The sequence below is a fragment of the Mustela erminea genome, chromosome 2, assembly GCF_009829155.1.
Source record: "Mustela erminea isolate mMusErm1 chromosome 2, mMusErm1.Pri, whole genome shotgun sequence".
Classification (NCBI taxonomy): domain Eukaryota; kingdom Metazoa; phylum Chordata; class Mammalia; order Carnivora; family Mustelidae; genus Mustela; species Mustela erminea.
In genome coordinates this window covers 2,408,706-2,430,044 of record NC_045615.1, presented here as the reverse complement: position 1 = coordinate 2,430,044, position 21,339 = coordinate 2,408,706, and the positions used below count along the sequence as shown (strand labels likewise).

At 53.0% G+C, this 21,339-nt stretch overlaps 1 protein-coding gene across 3 annotated transcripts in view; it reads right to left on the bottom strand.

Annotated features, from left to right (window-relative positions):
* BMP1 (bone morphogenetic protein 1) overlaps positions 1-21,339 on the bottom strand; it is a 42,240-nt gene that overhangs the window by 5,739 nt on the left and 15,162 nt on the right. For 2 of the 3 annotated variants that reach the window (XM_032332113.1, XM_032332114.1), the window contains 8 exons: positions 14,754-14,856; positions 13,061-13,177; positions 12,667-12,812; positions 12,374-12,569; positions 8,369-8,494; positions 7,463-7,623; positions 6,903-7,083; positions 2,770-2,895 (listed from right to left, as the gene is read on the bottom strand). In XM_032332113.1, coding sequence (XP_032188004.1) covers positions 2,770-2,895; positions 6,903-7,083; positions 7,463-7,623; positions 8,369-8,494; positions 12,374-12,569; positions 12,667-12,812; positions 13,061-13,177; positions 14,754-14,856 — 1,156 coding nt within the window. Of the gene's footprint in view, positions 1-2,769; positions 2,896-3,030; positions 3,585-6,902; positions 7,084-7,462; positions 7,624-8,368; positions 8,495-12,373; positions 12,570-12,666; positions 12,813-13,060; positions 13,178-14,753; positions 14,857-21,339 lie in introns of those variants that run through there. The other variant, XM_032332115.1, reaches the window with a different exon arrangement.

Below are 21,339 nucleotides of genomic sequence, written 5' to 3'. Positions count from 1 at the left end.
CATCTGCCCCTGGATGGAAGGCTCGCATGACTTCTTTCTGTTCTGGTACCCAGGGCTAGAGAAATAAGCTGCTTGCTTCCATGCGGGGCCCTGCCTGGCAGCATCCATGGAAGCCACCCTCACAGCTGCCCCTGTGCAGATCCCTGGGTCTCAGAGGCCATCGGCCACACCCCCTCTGCCCTCCGTGATGCTGTCATCCTCTGGCTTGCCACACCTTCACAATCGCAGCAGACATTGGTACCTGACTCAGTTCTCTACCCACTCCTGAGGCCATCCTAGGGCTGGTCTCTCTGTCTCTGATCTTCTCAGCTTTCCTGGTGCTTATCTTCTTCCTCTCAAGGGGGGCTTGCTTATGACCTTACCCTGGGCCTTGCCATCACCCACCATCTCCTCGTGCTACAAATATTATCTCTCTGTGACTACCCCCTGTTCTTCTAGGGTGCTCAGGCCCTCACTGTCCCTTCACTGCTTCTTCGGCTTTAAGATAACGCTCCATGGCCTCTATCCTTCTGGATTCTCCCAATATTTCCTCCTTGGTTGACTTAATTTACTTCCCTATCTGGCTGGACCATGGGGCCGATCACCCTGGCTGCCCTACTATGTCATCTTGGAGAACCTCAACTGTGGCCTCAACCACTGGAGACCCAAACCACTTGATACTCTTGGAGTTGTCCTTCACCAGCTCTGCCTCTCACCTTCTCACCTCCTCAATAGCGGCTCCAAACCCTCAGCCCTCTCAACCCCCAGCCCCTCCCACCTGGACGACCAGCTCACCTCCTGTCTCCTGGAGAAAATCAGGGCCTCAGATAGGAACCACTTCAACTTCCTGGCCCCTACCTGCAAACTCACCTTCCCTTTTCCTCATCTCTAAGAAGGTGTCTCTCCTTCTGTGAACTGGGGCTCACTGCTACCCACCAGCTGGGGATGCTTATACTGCAGATTACCCACCCTCACTCCCTGTGCCAGCTCTGCCAGGCTGTGCACCTTCCTAAAGCTCTGCCCCACCCGGAAACGGCTCTCCCACGGCCCTATGATCCCCTCCAGCTGCTGCCTATCCTTTCTCCTCTTCTTGTCAGTCGACCTTCAAGAGCACTTGCTGTCACCCCCTTCTCACTACTTATGGCTGCTCCATCCATTGCAACCTGACGTCTGCTTCTGAGAGCGTGGCCTCCCCACAAATGGAAGAGCTGGTGCTCGTTATTTATTATCATCCAATCTGACAGGTCCCCCCGGGAAAAACGGGCAGCTGGTGCATGGCGGGCTGGGGAGGAGAAAGGGACAGGCGGGTGCCTACGGTCAGCAGCTCGCAGGACGGAAGCACAGCCATGAGGCTCTGGGAGCAGCAAGCGGGCTGTGCAGAGGCCCTCATGGAGGCAGGTGGAGCCCCCATCAGCCTTCTGTGGTTCCCCACAGCCACACTCGCTGCCATCCCCCATTTCTACGCTAACTCGCCTTCCAACTTCTCTGTGTAGGCCCACTTCTCCCCCAGCTAGACTGCAACCTCCTCGGGGGCAGAGGGACCCCCCTTGACCCCCCTGCCAAACTCTGCACAGCCCTCAGGAACTACTGACCTGTAACTTGCCTAGAATGTCAGTAAGGCCGCTGAGTGCTTCTGAAGTGACTCAGCATGAGGCCCAGGCTATCCGTCCAGAAGCATAAACCCTCTCCCAGCTACCGTGTTGGTGTTGATGAACGCTTTTTCACACAGCACAGAAAGATGGGGGGAGGGAGTGCACTTTGGACAGCCTCGAAATAAGGTCCCCTCCAGCTAAAAGATGTGGAGGCCCTGTGAGTCAGGAACTCCATATTTGGAGAGCCTGAAGGGATGGGGTTGGAAGCTCTGGAACACCCATTGGGTCACTGTGGAGTGCTTCAGTTCTGTTTGTCTTAGCCAGAAGTTTATTTGTCTGTACCTTGGTTGACAGTGAGAAGAGGCATTTGCCAGGCACTGGGCTAGGTGCTTAAGCGAGATCTATAAAACACAGCATGCACCAAGGTAGGGTCCACTGTTTGATCATCTCATGAATAAGAAACCTGAAGCTCAGAGAGGAGAAGTGATTCACCCAGAGTCACGCAGACATTCGGTGGCAGAGCCGAGTCTGCATTGTGCTGCTGGGATAGTGTCCCCTGCAGGCAGGGGACACAACAGAATTAATGACTTGGAAGGCCAATGCTATGTCGTGGCCACAGAAGTACTGGATGATATTGGTGATGATATGAGAGCTGTTTTCAAATATCTGCTTCAGTGTCTGGGAGGCAGTGACCCTGTTCTGAGTGTCCCCTGGGGGTCTGAAGCATGACCCATATGGTTGAAATATGTAGTTGTGCTTGCTGTGAGCTCCGTGCCCTGAGGAAGTGGCTCTGTGACCACCTAGCTGTCCCCCGGGAGCAAAGGGAGGCCCTCGAGGGTGTGCGGCTGGCCAAGTGGCAGGGCTGGGCCAGGCAGTCCCTGCCCTTAACTGCCATGCCATCTGGGACCTGGATTTTAAGAACCAACAACCAGATCACTCTCAGGATGGAGTTCGGGGATAGGCGTGAGCCCCTCCCCTCCTGTTGGGCACAAGGAGAGATGGAAGTGTGTGTGGGGAGTCTGCGGACCTGGTGGGAAGCCGAACAAGGTGACCTCAGAGGCCACACTCATGTCCTTGAGTCGACCGGAGCCAGATGGTGGTGGCACCCCTAGCCTCCTGGGCCCTGGCCTGCAGTCCCTGCGGCTCTAGGTGGGCCCTGCCCTGGGACTTCTGGGGGGGCTGCCCCAGCAGTGCTCACCTTCCTTGCAGTCGTGCTTGTTGTCGTGGAGGACGAAACCGCTGCGACACTGGCACTCGTAGCTGCCGAACGTGTTGACGCAGTCTTGCTGGCAGCCACCGTTATCCTTGGAGCACTCGTCCTTGTCTGCAGGGGAGCAAACAAGGCGGGGCCCAGGTCTGTGCAGGGCCAAGGGCTGGGTGGTTGCCCCAGGGGCAGCAGGAGGCTGGCTGGGCTTCCTCCCCCCGGGGTGCCCAGGCCATGGTGGCGATGGCGGTGGTGGTGGTGGTGGGGTCCCAGGCGGTGCCTCCAGCAGAGCCAGCAGAGTGGCCCAGCTGTGGGGAGAGAAAGTAGAAGTGGGGTGGACGGAGTGCTGGGGACTGGAGCTGACCAACGTGGGCACCCTCTACCATTACCTGCTTACTGGACAGACGGACAAGTGAAAAAACAGACACACGGACAAGCAGACTGCAAGAGAAAGGAGCAGGACGCAGGGGTCCCTCTTTTACTTCACAACAGGAAATGTCACAGACACCATCAAAATGAGAGGGGTGGGAGCGGGGAAGATCCCCTGTCCATGGGAGGGGGGACAGGGGGAGAGGAGAGCACCAGTTCTGTCCGGCCAGAAGGAGGGCAGGCCGGAATGGCCGAGCGGAGGTGGGGGGTGGGCGGGCACTGAAGCCCCCATCCCATTCCGTCCAAGGTGAGGAGGTTCCTGAGTAACAAAGGGTCCGGGAGGCCTGGCAGGCCTCACTGGGGGGTCCGGTTTCTTTTCTGCACTCGGAATTTGAGCTGGTGGGGGCGTCCCCGAGGGGGCTGCAGAGCCGGCCTCTTTTCTGAAACGAGAGAGAGAAGGAGAAAAGGGACCAAGGGGTGGGGGTGAAGGGCAGGGACCAGGGAGGGCGAGCTGTGACTAGCAGCCCGGCCTCAGAGGTGGAGTCACAGGGCGCTGCGGGATGGCAGTGGGAGATGCATGCAGGACAGCCATGTCCGGGCAGCCAGCTCAAGGAGGAGCAGCAGGTGGGAAGGGGCACAGCAACGGGGACAGAGTGGGAGAAAGCCTATGGCAGAAAGAGGGCCTGGAGGGGTTTGGGGTCGTTGTGGAGGAGGTGAGAGGGGGAGCTGGTGAAGGACAGATCCAGGAGTATCAAGTGGTTTGGGTCCCCAGTGGTTGGGGCCACAGATTGGGGGAGGAGAGAGACAGATCTCTGCTAGAGGGGAGCCGCCCACAGAAAGGGGGCGCCTGGCCTAGAGCCCCGCCATCTCATTTGGCCCTGCAGCCTGCACTGTGCACACTCATACCCACGTGCTGCCAGACGCAGGATGCCCCCAGGGATGTGCTGTCCCTACACGGCAGCAGAGACACGGACACGCGGGGACGTGAGCACAAGGTCCCAGGATACACAGGCAGACACGGCTACCCGGTGCACGCACATCACCAGCCATCCACCTCACTCCTCACTCCCCCACCTGTGTGAGGAGGCGTGCATGGGCGCTGACACAGAGGCACAGGTGTGGACACAGGCACTCAGGGGCCAGCACATGGGTGCAAAGACACACACATGCAGAGACCACAGGCTCTTTGGTAGATGGGGGGGGGTGTCTCAAGTTCTCTCACACACGCAGCTTCTCAAGCTCAGGTCAACTCCCCCAGGCGCTCCACCACGCGCACACCCACGCGCACTAACACACAGAGAAACACCTGGTTCAGGCCACCCACATATTCTCCAGTCTGTCTGAGCTCACTCTGGGGACTGTGTGCCTGGCACAGAAGCAGGCATTCGGAGAAGGTGTGTAGACTGGATGGACACCCAGAATTCCAGAGGGGAACCGCGAGGTAGAAAGATGCCCCCTGCCATTCAAATGGGGTCCTTGACAAAGGGAGCCCTGTTCCTGGTCTCCATCAGCAGAGGGGCTGAGGACAGGCACCCTGCTTCTGCACTCCATTCTCATGTAGGCCAGACCCCTGGGGGCCCGTGGGAACTCAGGGTCAAGAGGTAGAGTCCACAAGTCCCTCGAAGAGCTCTGCCTCAGAACCTCACCAGGGACCCTGGCTGAGAGTCCTGTGGAAGCTGCCTTTGGGGCACACCCCACCCCTCCCGCAGGAAGGTGGTGGGGAGGGGCACATACAACTTGTCTTGGGGGTTTGCCTGACTATGCCGGGAGCTTCAGGGCTCCCAGCTCATGAACTGAGCAAAGAGTTCTCAGAAACATCTTGATCTGCACGCCTTCCTCATATGTGTACCTTAAATGCCTACCTAGCACGGTGCCTGGCACATAGGAGGGGTAGAAGAAATACTTGCCCGTGAATGACTACGTGGGTTAATGGGTGGTTGAACAGACAAGTGATAGAAAAGTGAGTCCCGAGGAAGGCCTGCCGCAGTGTCCTGGGCCGGGGCTTGGACGCTGGTGGGAGTGGGTGTGGCAGCCTCCCTCGGAGCTAGGGGAGCAGGGTGCAGGAGGGGCAGGAGCGGGGGCGGGGGTGGACACGGGCCCGGACAAGGAGAGGGCACTCACCCTCCAGTGCCAAATGCCCCAGAAGGTGGCTGGGGTCAGACTGAAGGTCTTCAGGCTCTTTCTTCTCCTTCTTGGCTTAGGGTCTCCTCGCTGGGTGTCCCAAAAGTCCAAAGAGCCCCCCTCCTGGGGAGCCAGAGTCAGATGCCCCACGCCCTGAGGGCTCAACCTTGATGCCCACCAGTGCGGGTCTTCTGCAGGTTTCTTGTGCCGCAGGGCATCACATGTGTGCGCGGGTGTGCAGGTGTGTGTGTGTGTGCGCGTGTCCATGCGGGGCTGAAGGGCGGCTGGCCCAGTGTCATGCCAGGGTAGGGCAGTACCCGGGGGTGGAGAGCCCTGGGCTCTAGGCCTGATGGATGTGCTGGTGTTGGTCTCCTTCCCCCCTCCAAGACCGGAGCGACAGAAGGGCAGGAAGAGACGAGAGTAAGCAGGTAATGGCTTCCCCGGGACCAAGCCCATCCCTGAGTAGGTATTACATCCCCTCAGCCCTCAGGTGAGCACCCTGTAGGATTTCCAGGTGGGCACAGGGAAGAAAAGGATTCGTGTTGCATGGGGAGGGGTCTGAGCAAGCAGCGGGGCAGGGGCTGGTAAGCAGAGCAGGATGGCTGGCAGTGCCAAAGCAGGGACCAGGGCACAGGGGCAGGGCATGGCATCCAGGTGGGGCAGGCAGGGGTGAAGGACCACAATGTAGGGGGCTCGAGGTTGCAGGACCCTGGGCAAAGGAGGGGAGAAGGAAGGCAGCATGGACTCGGCCAGTGGCTTCCTGCCTTCCTGCCACCCATGCCCGGCCCACCAGGCCTGCTGGGGATCAGGATCCCTGGGCCACTCCCACAGAAAACCAGCCGCTCCAGCCACTCCCTCTGCTTCCCACTCCCCCTACTCAATTTCATGGAGTCCCCACCCAACGCTGTCTATGTCCCAGGCCCAACTGCCTCGGAAAGACCATCACCCTCACCCCAGGATGAAGCACAGAGAGATGAGTAAAGCAGGGGAAGGGTCCCTTGGGACCCCTGGAGGCCTTGCTCAGAGACTACCTTTCTGGCCACCCAAAGATGAAGCCACCAAAAGGACCTGATCCCAAGCCTTATGTGGGACAGCTCTTAGTAAATGTATGTCGGTTAGATCTGAGTCCCCCACCGGAGGGCTGAGGACAAGTGGGAAGTCTTTGGCCTGGAAGAGAGGGAGGCTCCTCATCTTTTCTGAAGGTCCTGGCATGAACCCTCTTGGCATGTGTAGGTTCTGATTAGAAATGTGGTCGCCCCCAGATCACCTGCCCCACATAGTCCAAGTCAAAGACCTTTCTCCTCTACATGTACCCTGTGTTCTCTGGCCACGATGAACTCCCTGTTCCCAGGGCCTGCCATCTCTGGGGCCTCGGCATGATGGCTCCTGATTCCTGGAAAGCCCTCTCCTTTAATTTCTGCATGCCTATGTCTTGCCCATCCTCAGGCTGGCTCCAAATCCCAGAGGATTTGGGAGTAACAGGGTTCTAGAAGGGAGGGGCTGGCCTGGTGGTGGAGGGCTAGTGGGGGGAACAGGGGACAAAGCCTGCTGACCTAGCAACTGGGAGGGCTAGAAAATGCAGGGGTACAGTGGCAGGGACGGTGGGGGCGGGCTCAGAGCTGGGGAGTCCGGGTTACCTGAGAAGAAGTGGGCCTTGAAGCCCTTTTTGGAAACTGTGTTGTCAGATTTGAACTCCACGCGCATGTTGTTGTACTGGGACGTGATGACCTCGGGCTTCTCGGAGCCGCAGAACTTGCCATGTAGCTTGGAGTCAGCTGTGAGCCCACTGCGCACTTCCACAAAGTCGTACTTGCACACCTGCAGGGCAGTGCAGCTCTAGGCCTGCCTCCTCCAGGAAGTCTCTCCTGACCACCCCTACCTGGGAAGTCTCCCTGTTCTGAGGGTCCCTTTGTCTTCAGTCACCCACTTTACAGAATCTAATAACTCAAAGAGGGTGCCAAGTCAGCCCCACTGGATCCTCTCGAGCTCTCCACGCAAGCCACAAGTCTTGCCTCGCTCCACACCACCACCTGTGTGCCCCTGGCCTTCAAGTCCTCCTCCTCCAGCCTCCCCTGCTTCCTAGAATTGGGAGCAGTCCCTCCTCCTCTACGTTCTTTGGGTATTTCTTTTATAGGGACAGAAGCCGGCTCCCACGCCTCAGACCTTCCTGCATCTCCTCAGCCCCGTGGGCACTTACGTCATTGCCCTCTGTCTCGAAGAAGTCGAACTGCAGGGAGATGCGGTACTGGGTCGGGGCCACCAGTTGCCAGATGCAGTTTTTGTTAGGGGGGTACTCCTTGGGCCAGCCCGGGCTGGTGATGGAGCCATTGAGCTTGGTGAGAAATCCACCACAGGCAGCTGGGGGGGGGCAGACAAGAGAGGTGCCATCACCCGCCAGGAGCCCCCACTCTAGGTCGGGGCCAGAGACAGGTGAGGGAGCTGGGGCTCTTGGATTCCCTGCAGCCCTGGGGCTTCTGTCAGGAGCGGGAGGGAAGTAGGCAGGGAAAGGAGGGTATCTTCAGAGTATGAGGAACTCAGGAGCTGTGTGTGTGAACACTTCTACCTTCTCAACAACAGAACGGCCAGGACATCTGCTGAGGAGGAGGAGGGGGGTGAGGGGCTCAGGGAAGGCTGGGTGGTGGGCATGGGGGACTGGAAGCCTGGTGAGGCGGGTAGAGAGAAGCCCGCCCGGCAGGACCGGGTGGAGCTGGAGGCAGCTGACGGGGAGTGCTTTCACCAGCTTTCACCTAGGCAGGGTATCGGGAGATGCCAAAAAAAAAAAAAAAAAAAAAAATCAGTGCATGTCTGAGGACAGTGGTTTCCAAACTGGGGATCATGACCTTCTGGAGGGTGACGAAATGAGTCAGCCAGTCAAGATCAGCATTTTAAAAGAATAAAAATGAGAAAAAAAAAAAAAAAAGAACAACCCAGAGTGTATCCACTTAGTGTGTTCTGGGGGACTTCCTTGTCCACCAGTAGTGAAGAACGTGCTAGGGAGTTCTAGCTTCGCAGGGGAGGGGAGTGTCCAAGAGCAGGAGAGATCTTGGCTAGAGGGCTGGGGTCATAGGGGCAGTTTCGCATGGGTTGGGCAGGGGACACTCACCCTCACAGCGGCGCTTGTCTGGAGCTAGCTCGTACCCAGGGTCACAGCTACACTTATAGCTGCCCAATGTGTTGAGACACCGCTGCTCACAGCCCCCACGGTTGGGGCGCGAGCACTCGTCCACCTCTGCCGGTTGGAAGGAAAGGGGGACAATGACTGCCAGGCTGGGACCTGGGTCTCTTCTCCTGCCTTCTGCTTGTGAGTCAAGTCTGGGTTCCCTCAGGCTTCCTGCGACCACCTCCAGCCCCATTGTAGGGGGTGGCAGCAGGCTGTGGGCCACTCAGAGCTCTGAGGCTGTGGACCTCCCTGCCCCACCCAGCACCCGCTCAGTGCCCAGGTGATCCTACTCCTGAGAGCCCCGAAGGAACAGGTAGTGACCTAAAGAGGGGACAGGTGGACCCCCCAGAGCCTCCCACAGTGGCTGGGCTGGTGGCCGCCACCATGGACTGGTTCCTCTTCTGTGCCATTCCCTGGGTAAGTGCTATTTCCTCCTTTCTCCTTTATTCCTGACATGACCTGTGATGGAGGGGCTCTTACTATCCCCATTTTACATGTGAGGAAATGAGGTTCAGATGGATTACTGGCCCCCTGTGACACCGGGAAAGACATCTCCACACTGTCCGGCTTCCTCCCCAAGCTTCTACATCACTCCCTGCCTCTGGGCCTCATTGGCATGTCTTCCATATAAACTTCTGGACTTTAGGGCCACCCTTGAGTTATTATTTCAGTTCATAGCTGAGCACCTACCATGCGTCAACTACTTTTACATAACTTTGTCATTTACTCAATGAGATATGCAGTTTTTCGCTGGAATTCACATTTTCTCCGCAGTTAGGCCATAAGTTCAAGGGCAGGGCACCAGGGTCTATGCACCCCTCCTAGAGCCTGTGTGTCGAATGGCTGAATAAAGAATGTGTGAAGTCACCACAGCAATATCATAAGAGCCAAGATGTAGAAACAGCCTAAATATCCACCAACAGATAAGGAAAAAGAAAATGTGGTACGGGATGGGAAGAAGTAACACTGTTGCAACATCCATACCACTCAAAGCAATCTACAGATCTGACGCAATCCCCATCAATATGCCATTTTTCACAGAGCGTAACACATAATCCTGAAATCTGTTCGGAACCACAAAAGATTCTGAACAGCCAAAGCAATCTTGAGAAAGAACAAAGCTGGAGGTACCATGCTCCCATAATCCAAACTCTGCTACAAAGCTATAATCAAAATCAAATCAATCAACTCTTAAGAAAAAAAAATCAATCAATCAAAACAGTATGGTACTGGCACAAAAATAGAAAACTAGATCAATGGAAGAGAATAGAGTGTCCAGGAAAAAAAACAACAACCCATGATTATATAGTCAATTATCCTATGACAAAGGAGGCAAGAATATACAATGGGGAAAAGACAGTCTCTCTCTCTTTCTTTTCTTTTTTTTTTTAAAGATTTGGTTTATTCATTTGAGAGACTGAGTGAGAGAGAGCACAAGCAGGGAGAGAGGCAGGCAGAGGGAGAGGCAGAAGCAGGCTCCCCGCTGAGCAGAGAACCTGATGTGAGACTCGATCCCAGGACCCCGGGGTCATGACCGGAGCTGAAGGTAGATGCCTAACCGACTTAGCCACCCAGGGACCCTGAGAGTCTCTCTCTCTCTCTCTTTTTTTTTTTTAAAGATTTATTTATTTATTTATTTATTTGAGAGAGAGAGAGAGAGAGAGAACACAAGTAGGCAGAGAGTCAGTCAGAGAGAGGGGGAGGCAGGCTCCTTGCCGAGCAGAGAGCGGGGAGCAGATGGAGAGGGGCTTGATCCCAGGACCCTGAGATCATGACCTGAGCCTAAGGCAGAGGCTTAACGTAATGAGCCACCCAGGTGCCCCCCGAGAGTCTCTTTAATAAATAGACAGACTGGAAACCTACATGCCAAAGAATGCTACTGGACACTTAAACTATACACAGAAAGAAACTAAAAATGGGTTAAAGACTTAAATATAAGTCCTGAAATCATAAAACTCCTAGAAGAGAACACAGGCAGTAAGCTCTCAGACACTGGTCGTAGTGATATTTTGGGGGGCTCTGTCTCTTCAGACCAGGACAATGAAAGCAAAATAAATAAATGCGATGATGTCAAATTTGAAGGCTTTTGCACAGTGAAAGTAACCTTCAATAAAATGAGAAGGCAGCTTAACGGGAGAAGATATTTACCAATGCCATATGTAATAAGTGGTTCATATCCAAAATATATAAAGAACTCATAAAACTCAATATTTAAAACAAACAAACAAACAATTGATTGAAAAATGGTCAGAAGATCTGGACAGATATTTCTCCAAAGAAGACATCCAGATGGCCAAGAGACACATGAAAAGATGCTCAACATCACTCATCGTCAAGGAAATGCAAATCAAGACCACATTGAGCTCTACCACCTCACGCCTGTCAGAATGGGTAGTATCAGAAAGATAAGAATAACAAGTGTTGGTGGAGGAGTGGAGAAACGGGAACCCTTCTGCACTGTGGGTGGGAATGCAAATTGGTGCAGCCACTGTGGAAAACAGTATGGAGGTTCCTCAAGCAGTTAAAAATAGAAATACCATATGATCCGGCAATTCCACTTTTGGGTATTTATCCAAAGAAGATGAAACAGCGATTCGAAGAGATACACGCACCCCCCTGCCCACTGAGATGTGATTTACAACGGCAAAGCTATGGAAACACCCGAAGGGTCCACTGATAGATCAATGGATAAAGAAGATTGGGGAGAGCCATTCAGGGGAATATCATTCAGTCATGGGAAGGATGAAACCTTGCCATTTGTGACACCATGGAATAAGTGAATTCATACTAGGTGAAATAAGCTAGACAGAGAAAGACAAATGCCTTATGTTTTCACTTAGACGTGCAGCCTAAAAACAAAACAAATGAACAAACAACACAGAACAGAGACAGACTCATAGACACAGAGAAAAAACTGATGGGTGCCAGAGGGGAGGGACTGGAGAGATGAACAAGAGATGAACAAGGTGAAGGGGATTAAGACATACAGTTTTCCAGCTGTAAAATAAATGAAGACGGGGGATGTAACGTACAGTGTAGGGTATAGTCCACAAGATGGTAACGACTTTGTAAGGGGACAGATGATAACTAGACTCACTATGGTGACCATTTTGTAATGTACATAAATGTTGAATCACTATGCTTGAATGCTTGAAACTAATAGGATATGGTGTGTCAATTATCCTTCAATTTCTTTTTTTTTAATTTTTAAAAAAATTTTAATTTTTTATTAAGAATTTTTAGTCCCAGAGGTACAGGTCTGTGAATCACCAGGTTTACGCACTTAACAGCACTCACCATAGTATCCTTCAATTTAAAAAATGTGTTCTGGACACACTGTGGAATACTATTCAGCCTTAAAAAAGGAAGGAAATTCTGCCATATACAGTATGGATGAATCTTAAGGACATTATCTTTTTTTAAGATTATTTGAGAGAGAAAGAAAGAGAGAGAGCACGAGTGGGGGAAAGGGCGGAGGGAGGGGGAGAGAGAGAATCTCAAGCAGACTCCACATTGACTCGGGGCTTCATCCCAGGACCTGAGCCAAAATCAAGAGACAGATGCCTACCCCACTGAGCCACCCAGATGCCCCTTAAGGACATTCTGTTGAGTAAAAGAAGCCAGTGGCAGACAGAGAACTGCAGGATTCCACTTACGCGAGCTGTCTAAAATAGTCAAGTCCAAGAAATAAGTACGAAGAGATGGAGTGGAATGATGTTGCCAGAGGCTGGGGGAGGGGGAGATGGGAGTTGCTGATCAACCCGCATAAAGGGTCAGGCAAGCAAGATGAGCAAGCTGTTGAGCACGTTTTGACCTGTGGACACAGGGCAGATCTCACGCAAAGGCTTCCAACTACACAACACCAGACAATTTTAAACACTAGCAAAAGGAATGAAGGGGCTGGATCCGCCACGGGGGCTGGGCTGCGTGGCGAATGGGAGGCAGCACCTTTGAAGAAGTTGACAGCAAAGCCGGCTTTGTTAATGGATCCGTCAGAGACGAACTTGAGCCAGAGGCGGCTGGACGTGCTCTTGATGTCGTCGGGCTTCTCGTAGCCACAGTAGCGTCCGATGAGGGTGCTGCTCTCGCTGTGCCCATCGCGCACCTCCAGGTAGTCGTAGGCACAGCTGTCGTGGCGCTCGATCTGAGGGTTGGGGCTCAGTCAGCAGGGGGAGGGGTAGTTGCCAGGCCCAACACCTGGAAGCCCATGAAGAGGTGTGCCTGAAGGGTCTCTGACCTACCTCGAAGGACTGGAAGGTGAGGCCCACGTGGAAGCCTTCAGACACCTGGATCCGCCAGATGCAGACTTTGCTGGGCCGGTAGTCATCAGGGTAATTGGGCGACTGGATGTGGCCATTGTCCTTTTTCACATCTCCCCCACAGATGGCTTCAGGGACACAGAGCGAGGTCAGTTAGGATGCTCTGCCCAACTGAAGAGCCCCTCTCTCCCTCTCCGCCAGACCTTCCCATGGGCCTCCCCTCTTCTCAGTGCCCCCGGGGCCTGGCCAATCCCACCAGGATCTCAGCTTCCTCCCTCATGGGCGCTCAACCTTGCCCCTGGGGTGCCAGGAGCAAGCTGTTCTGGGATGCCTGGGGACCCCGTATCTGACTCCTCCTGTCACTCTTCCTCAGTACCTTCATAGACGGCAAAGAAGCCCTTCCCGACCCAGTTGCTGCTGCTGCGGAACTCCACCCAGAGGCGGCTGTCGGTGGAGACAATAGGCTCGGGTAGTTTGCCCCCACAGAAGCGGCCTGTGCAGACAGTGTGGACAGAGGGCAGTGAGGCCTGAAGCAGGTCGTTCTCACCTCCCTGCTCCAGGAAGCCAGTCCTGCTGCTGCAGGGGGCTCAGGGGCTCTGGCCCTGCTCTGCACTTGGCAAGAATTCCTAAGACCCTGCAGCTGGCCTGAGTCTAGTCCAGGACCTAGCATGGCCTTGAAGAGCCAGAGAGTACTAGACTTCTAGAGGGTTCTGTGCACCTGTGGGATGGAATATGAGTTCAGGGAGGAAAGGGGCTCCTCACGCTAACCAGCTGTATCTGTGTTTTATTTACTTTTTTTAAAGGAACATGTGACCGCCATTATTGTTCTCATTTGATCTCCATGCAAACAAGTAATCACCAAGAATGAACACAGTTTTCTTTGGACATTACTAATGTTTTCATCTGACCAAATGCAAGAGATGTCAGAGGACCCCAAGGAAATCCTAGAATCCAGGGACTGGGTCAGAAAATGTCCCCTTTGAAATAAACCCTGACAAGAATCCGTGTCAGCAGGTGGGGATGGTCATTTGTGGAATTCTTGGTAATCAAGAATCAACGAGGGATGACCTGTGTGTTCCAAATAAGATTGGGTGTTGCCCAACCTTCGGCAAGGGACAGAGGGTGCTGACCTAGGAATGCAAGTTACGAGAAAGTAAGTGGAATCTTGGAAACGCTTCCACGTCTGCAGGAGGAAGTGTTGTAATGACAGCTGCTTTGGGTGACTAATGAGAAGTATTTGAATATCAGAAAGAGGTGGATAGCAATGATTCATCAGCCTGCTTCAGGCCAGGCTGTGGAACGAAGGTTCTAACGCTAATGGGCAGTCCTGGGCAACTTAGGAGCATGCCCAGATTGGAGGAGAATTCACACAGCTCCTCAGGCTTGAAGGAAAAGCCTCTCTTAGCCCTAACTCCATGCCATTAAAGCATCTTCTGTCCCGTGCTTCTGAATACTCACCCCCCAACCCCGCTTACTCACCACTCCCCTCACCAACAAGGGACAAAGTATCCTGTGCAAACAAGTGAAGGCCACTATTCCAGGTGGGGAGCCCCCACAGTGTGCCAGGCTACCCTGTGGGCACCCTTAGCCAGACCTTGCAGAGAGAGAAAATGGAGCCTCTGAAAGTGCCCAGATGAGGAGGAGAGCCTGGAGCTGGGGAGTTGTGCCTGTCTGTCTCCCTGTGTCCACTTGTATGACTCCCGTGACCCACACACTGAGCATCACCCCGGCAGGAGGCCCAGAAGCCCGTACAGAGGACTCTGAGGTCCAGATTGGGAAAGGGACTTCATGATAGAGCTAGAAGGCACTAGTTCTGCCAGGACTCTTGGCTCCCACACTAGGGTGGCCAGATCACCCTTGGCCAGCCTTTGGATTTCAGCAGAGGATGAAGAGACTGATTTAAGTAGTTCTTAAGAAGGAATTAGCCACATCAAACCGAAAGCTTTTGCATAGTGAGGGAAACTGTCAACAAGATAAAAAGCAATTCACTGAATGGGAGATGATATTTGCAAATCATACAATGCCACAGCCACAGAGGAGGCGGGGGAGGGGGTGGGCTCCTGCGTTACCTCGGAGGGGCGCCTTCCTCCAGAAGCCGTCCCGGACTTCCACGTAGTCATACCAGCACAGGCGGCTGCGATACAGATCCATGGACGTGAAGTTCAGAATGATCTAGGGGACATAGGAAGAGGAGGAGAGTTACGTGGCCCCCTACGCCTCACCAGCCTCGCCTGCCAGCCCATGGTGGGGGCCTGCCTTCCCCTCTGTGAATAGTGAAGAGGTCCCAAAAATGAGCTCCCGGCACAGAAACGTCCCTCCTCTCCCCAGCTGTCTGCCAATGGCGGCCAGCATCCTTCTCAGACATCCTGGTTCTCAATATATGTAGCCTTGTGGAATCTAATAAGTAAAATGTCTCATTTTTCTTATTCCCTTCGTGAGGAGCCATTGCTTCCGCCTCGACCCAGCTCTCCTCCCCGACAAGTTCAGTAACACAAATCCAGCACCTTTAGAGGGATGACGCCTCAGTGGGAGGCGTGTGGGTACTGGGGACTCTGAAATGGGAATGAAGGGTCCAGAGGGGAGAGGCAGAGAAGAAGGGCTGAGTCACTGTGGTCACATATATATTGAACAACGATCCCAGGCAGGGGGCCATCCTAGCGGCTAAGGGGAATACCGGGTCCGAATGCTTCCTGTGAACGGGTTTCAGGTCTGTCCCTGTTAAGGGGCTTAGGATTCAGAAGGATATATACAACTGAAAATCTCACTTAGTAAAAAAACAGACTCCACACACACAGGCCTGAGCTGAGCTGTCACCTCTGCATTTCCTGATGTGAGTCCTTGGGTAAATCACCCAAGCTCTCTGACCTCAGCGGCCCCGAGCATGACCCGAGGAAAGAGCACGTCACCCTGACATGGGACTCATCCCCACTGCCCTGAGTGCCTTCTGAGCATGAACTCCAGCTGGTCATGTCACACTAGAGGGACGTTTGACACTTTGGTAATGTCCAACTCTCCCCGGCAGGTAACATACTAACAGGTAGAGAAGCACACTGACCAGGAGGGAAATTGCTTTAGTAGTTTCCAGAATGTGCCCCAAAGCCTCTTGTGTCTTTAGAGTCCAACAAGCAGGGAACTCCAGGGAACGGTTCGCTGTGACCTAAGGGGTGTGTCCCGTGCCCACAGGGCCCACCTGTTAGATCTAGCTGGCTTCCCTGCTGGAGGAAAAGAAAATAAGGAGATCTGTCTCCCCTTTGGCACATGGCTGAGTTAGAGGCAGGCAGAGCAGAGGTGAGAATGAAAGTGATCCCAAAGCTGGCACTGGCAACCGTGGTCCATAGCCTGTCATCAAAGTTGTGATGGTCGAGGTTCAGGGAAGAGCTCTGGCTCGTTGTCGCTCCCTGACACGGACCCCTTCAGAATGTTCGGTGATTTCCACATCCACCTAGATGATGCTTCCCATTTCCTGGCCTCTCTGCCATGACCTCCCCTCCCCACCTCTTCTTCACACATGGCACATCATGCCCTAGACCTTGTTCTCATCAGTAACTGTGCCTCCTCCCACAGAAGCTCAGCTTCGAGGAGCCCACTGTCCAGCCACGTGCCCCCATCTGTCCTTGCTCTCCGCTCTCTATGGAGTCCAGCAACACTTCCAATTCACCAGGACCGTCAGCCTGAGCCTATGGGGTTTTCCTGCCTTCTACCTTCACGTACTCACATTTCTCCTTGCCTAGCTTGGGACCTACACCCATCCCACTTCTCGTAACATGGGCTGAAATGTGTTTGTGTTTGGGGAAGTGTTTCTTAATTGTGGTTCTCTGGGATGTAACCGAGCAAGCCCAGGTTTGGAAAAGTGCCTATATTACTCTCGATGATTGTTACCAGTCATCATGAGAGCTATTGTTATTATCCAGGTAGAAGTCCTCATATTTTGAAAAAACTGATGTTGAAAATCTGGCTCTTGCTCTGGAGACAGTGTGCCCAATATTTTATCTTTCTAGAAAATGCCTGAAATGGGACACAGAGGAAGTGGCAAAGACCGGCAAATCCATGGTCTAACTTTATCATTACCTCCTTGCAAAGGACCTCAACTTTCTCCTTTTCCTGAAAATCCCTGATTAAATCCGACTTCTACCTACTCTGTGCCTCTTCACAGATGGTCAAATGTAGTGGCTAGAGAAAATACAAGCACATTGACTGTCTCACTTGAAATGTGAGACTGACTGGGCCCTTTGAGCTGCCAGGCCCACCTTTTACAGCCTCCCCTTCTCTCCTCAAACCACCCGTTCCCCTTCTTGACTCGTGGTCCTGGCCCTGCCATCAACTTTTTCCAAGATTAGTTCAGTAGTCCCTACTCTTGATACTACCTCTCACTACAGCAGGCCTTTCATGATGAAACCGGATCTTATCTTCCCACTGCTCAAAATCCTTTAATGCATGTTATTCAGAGTAAAATCCAAAGTCTTCACCATGTCCTCTAAGGCCATCTGTGGTCTAACCCCCCGCTATCTCTCTGACCCCTCTCCCCACAATGCCCTCCTTGCTTACTTGGCTGTGGCCACATAGGCCTTGCTGGTTCTCAAACATACCAAGCCTGCTCCTGCCTCAGGGCCTTTGCATTTGCTGCCTAGAAGCTCTTCCCAGCTATCTGCCCAAAGCGTTCCCTCATTTCCTGTCCATTTCTCCTCCAACTCACCTGATGTGAATGAGGCCTTCCCACATGGAACAGTAACCCCCGCTTCGCTCCTTTATCTCCTACTGCTGCTTTCCTTCATGACATCGATCACCATCTAACTTACTGCGTTTACTTTTTATTTGCTTGCCCATCCCTCAGCCCTGCCAAACTGTAAACCCTTCAAGGCCAGGAATTTTAATTCACTACAGAATCTTTGGTGTATGGCATGTAGGAGTTGCTTCATAAATACTTCTTGAATAGAATTTTGCTTTTAGGAATCTATTTTACAGATACATTTGCCCCAGTGCATAAAGATCTAAATCTTGAGATATTTACTGTAGTGATTTTGGTTAATACTAGAAACTTATAAAAAACTTAAATGAAACATCCATCAGTGGAGACCTACAGGGGATGGCCGAGCAGTGAAGAGAAATGGGGATGACAGCATGCTAAGCGGCCATGAACACACCTGAGGTAGAAGTTGATTTGTGAACACGGAACCCTGACCACAATTAACTTTGAGTGAAAAGAAGGTACCTGAGACCATATATCCATACACACATGCACACACATGTACTTGAAAGGGTCTGAAAGGATCCAGCAAGTGTTACTCATGCCTAGTCGCCTCTGAAGAGTGGGATTTGAAGAAGAATCCAGGGGAGAATATCCACTTCTTACCTTAGGAATTCTTCTATTTTTCAAAATTCTTACCGCACGGATACATCATCCTTCTATCTGACAAATAACAAAACTCTCTTTTAAGGAGTTGCTGGATAGAAGAAGGAAAGCAGAGGGCCCAGGGAGAGAGCTCTGGCTCCTCAGCTTATGCCCCTCACCATGATTCCATGTGGCCTCCCGGGTCTGCCAATCAATTTGGTCAGCAGCTGGGCTAAGAACAGTAGCAACTTTCCTGTCATCCTCGGGAACAACTCTGGCTCTGTTCGGGGCAGATGAATTCACAGCCTCTGAGGAGACCACGCCCAGCCAGCGCTGCCCCAAAGGGCCCACCCGAGACCTCCCATGGGGCAGGAGGGACCCGTGGTCGCCTCACTCAGGAGGAAGAGACCTGTGCTGGCGGTTAGGGTCACCCTCCAGGGAGGCACGGCCGTGGCTATATTGAGACCGGAGCTGTCTAATTAAGCGTCGTAACAGCTTCTGTCATGTGGAAACAGCTGTGCTCTGGTGGCAGGGGCACTGCCCTTGGCCAAAGAAAACCTGGCCAGCTCCACCACTTCCTGGCTGGTGACTCTGGGCCCGTGGCCTGATTTCTTTGTGCCTCGGTGTCTTTGTCTAAAACGTGGAGGCAAACCTAAGGAGCTGGGGGATTAAATGAGATACAGCGTGCGGGGTCTCCAAGTGGAACCTGCACATGGGAGGTACGCATCACATTTGTGGGCTGCTGTCAGGGAGCAACTGGGACAATATGTTGACTCCTGGGGACCCACGGCCTGGCTTCTGTCTGCCTTGTTGGACCACTGAGGCCCATCATTTCACACCTCTGGGCCTCCATTCCCTTCTTTGTAAGATGGCAATGGTCATAGACCTACCTCACAGGACTCAGGGAGCTAATATATGTAAGGTTTGTAACACTGACGCATGTAAGAGTCACGCATGCAACGTACATAAAGGCCACACATATATACTACAGTGTACGTCACTCAAAAAAAGTTAATTTCACTACTGGAGCTGAGTTTGCCCAAGATTTTGAACTTTGAAATGGGTTCATTCCAGAAAGTGGAAGTAGAGGGAGGCAGATGGGGGATGTGGAACCCGGGGAGGTTGAGCAGGGATTTCTCCGTTAACAGAATGATAATAACGACTAGCCTCGATTGAACCCCCACCACGTGCTAGGCGCTGCTCTAAGCACTTCATGTACATGAACTTGTTTAATCCTTGTATCATCAGGCCCCTGATGGAGGCACTACCACCAGGCCCACGTTACAAATGGGGAAACAAAGCCCAGAGTGGTTAAGCAACTTCCCCAAGATCACGTATCCAGTAAACAGCACAGCAGACCGGAGTCAGACCCAGACACTCTTCCACCCTGGCTCTTCAACTCACACCCTGAACCACCACTCCATGTGGCCTCTCCAGGCCCGCCGCTCGATTTGGCCGAACAGTTGCGCCAAGAATGAGGGTCAGCTTGGCCTTCGCCTTCAGAGCCCCACGCCCTTCAGCACGGGGAAGCAGGAGCTCAGGGGAGGGTCCTGCACGGGCCTTGCCAGAGGAGGGAGGGCTCCCCTCTCCCAGCTGGGGGACGGGAGGTAGGATTCAGAGAAGACATGACAGAGGAGGAGGGATCTGAGTGAGTGGGAACTTGAAGAACGGGAAGGTTATCACAAGGCAGGGATGGGAATGGGGGTGGACACTACTGCCAAATCCAAAAGACATTTTCAGTTCTTATCTTCTTGGCTTCTTTGCGACAGTAGACCGTGATCTCCTAAAACTACTTTCCCGCTCAGAAGGAGCTGGGTTCGTGGTTTGGGAGACACTGTCAGTCCTCTTTGGGACAGCTGCTAATGACGCATAGTGTGGACACTTGGGGGTTCTAGGAAGGCTTCCAACCGGGCTCTTTCTTCTCTGATATATCCCTGACTTGCATAACCATATAAGATAAAATGCACATATCACTTGTACTTCTGGCAATAAGCAGAGAAGCGGAGAGCGAGTGAAAACAACCTCTCAGCCCAGGAGAGACATCAAAGTCCACCCCTGAACGCTGGCGGGTTTATCCCAGAGTGACTGTTGAAAGAGCATAGACTTTGGAGTTGGGCAGTCCTGGAACTGAAGGCTGGTTCCACCACCACTGCCTGTGTAAACCTGGGCAGAGTTCTGCACTCTGAGCCCCGACTCCCTCCTCCATACCTGAGAGATGACAGCCCCTGCACCACGAAACAGATGAGATGAATAACGAGGTCATGCACACGAGATGCCTACTACTCTGCCTGGCACACAGTGGACGTGCAGCAAGGAATGGCAGCTGTGGCGTCACGATGCCATCCTCCCTAGCTCCCCAGCCTCTGAGAGCCCTTCAAGGGCACCTGCCCCCCGGGGGTCCATCTCTGGCTCACTTACGACTCTACAAATGCATCCAGGACTGGGAGCGAGTTTTACTTTTGCTCTCTCTGCAACCACACACTGATGAATCTGGAATTTTTCTCTGTAGCCTTCTTCTCTCCCTGGAGCCCCACGCAGCCCTCTGAAAAGGGCTGGGGAGTCTCTGGGGAGTTGTAGAGGGAAGAGGCTCCAGGCACAGAGAGGCTTCTGCGGCCCAGCCATGTGTCTACTGGAGACTTGGGCCAGCCCATGCCAGCTCAGAACCGAAGGGAAGGAGACGGATCCTGACCAAGGTGTCATATCCTTGCTGACTGAGCAAATCTTCTGAACAGGAAAGACGGCAATATTCTACCCTACTCTAAGTTCCCGGAGCGGGGACTACCTCGTGCCTCTTTCCTTCCCCCTGTGCTAGGCAAGCAGTGTGCACAGGAGTCTGGGGAAGGACACTTTAGCAATTGTTGATACGGGAAAAGGCTTTAGAATACCCAGTACTGCAATCATGGATTTTTGTGTCGTAATCCAGTTTCTTGGGCCAGCTACTTGATTTTCCCAAGTCTGTTCTCTCATATGCAAAACGGGAATGACATGAGCACCCACCGAGAATGTCACTGTGTTAATTACAAGACATAACACATAAAAAATTTAACACATGCCCGGCCCATCACGCGGTCAATAACCGTTAGTTGTTTTTATTGTTATCCGCTGTGAGATCTCCAAAGGCTGCAGCAGTGGAGACCTCTGGCAGAAGGATCAAGGAAGCCAGGGCATGCTCCAAACGAGGCAGCAAAAAGGACAGCGATAGTTTAAGTTCAATTCAGCATTTAAAAAAGAAAAAAAGAAAAAAAAAAAAAAAGAACAAGGAGGGGATGGGTTGACTTTTTCAAGGCGGGTGACAGAATTTTAACTGAGAGAGGTGATGGAATTAC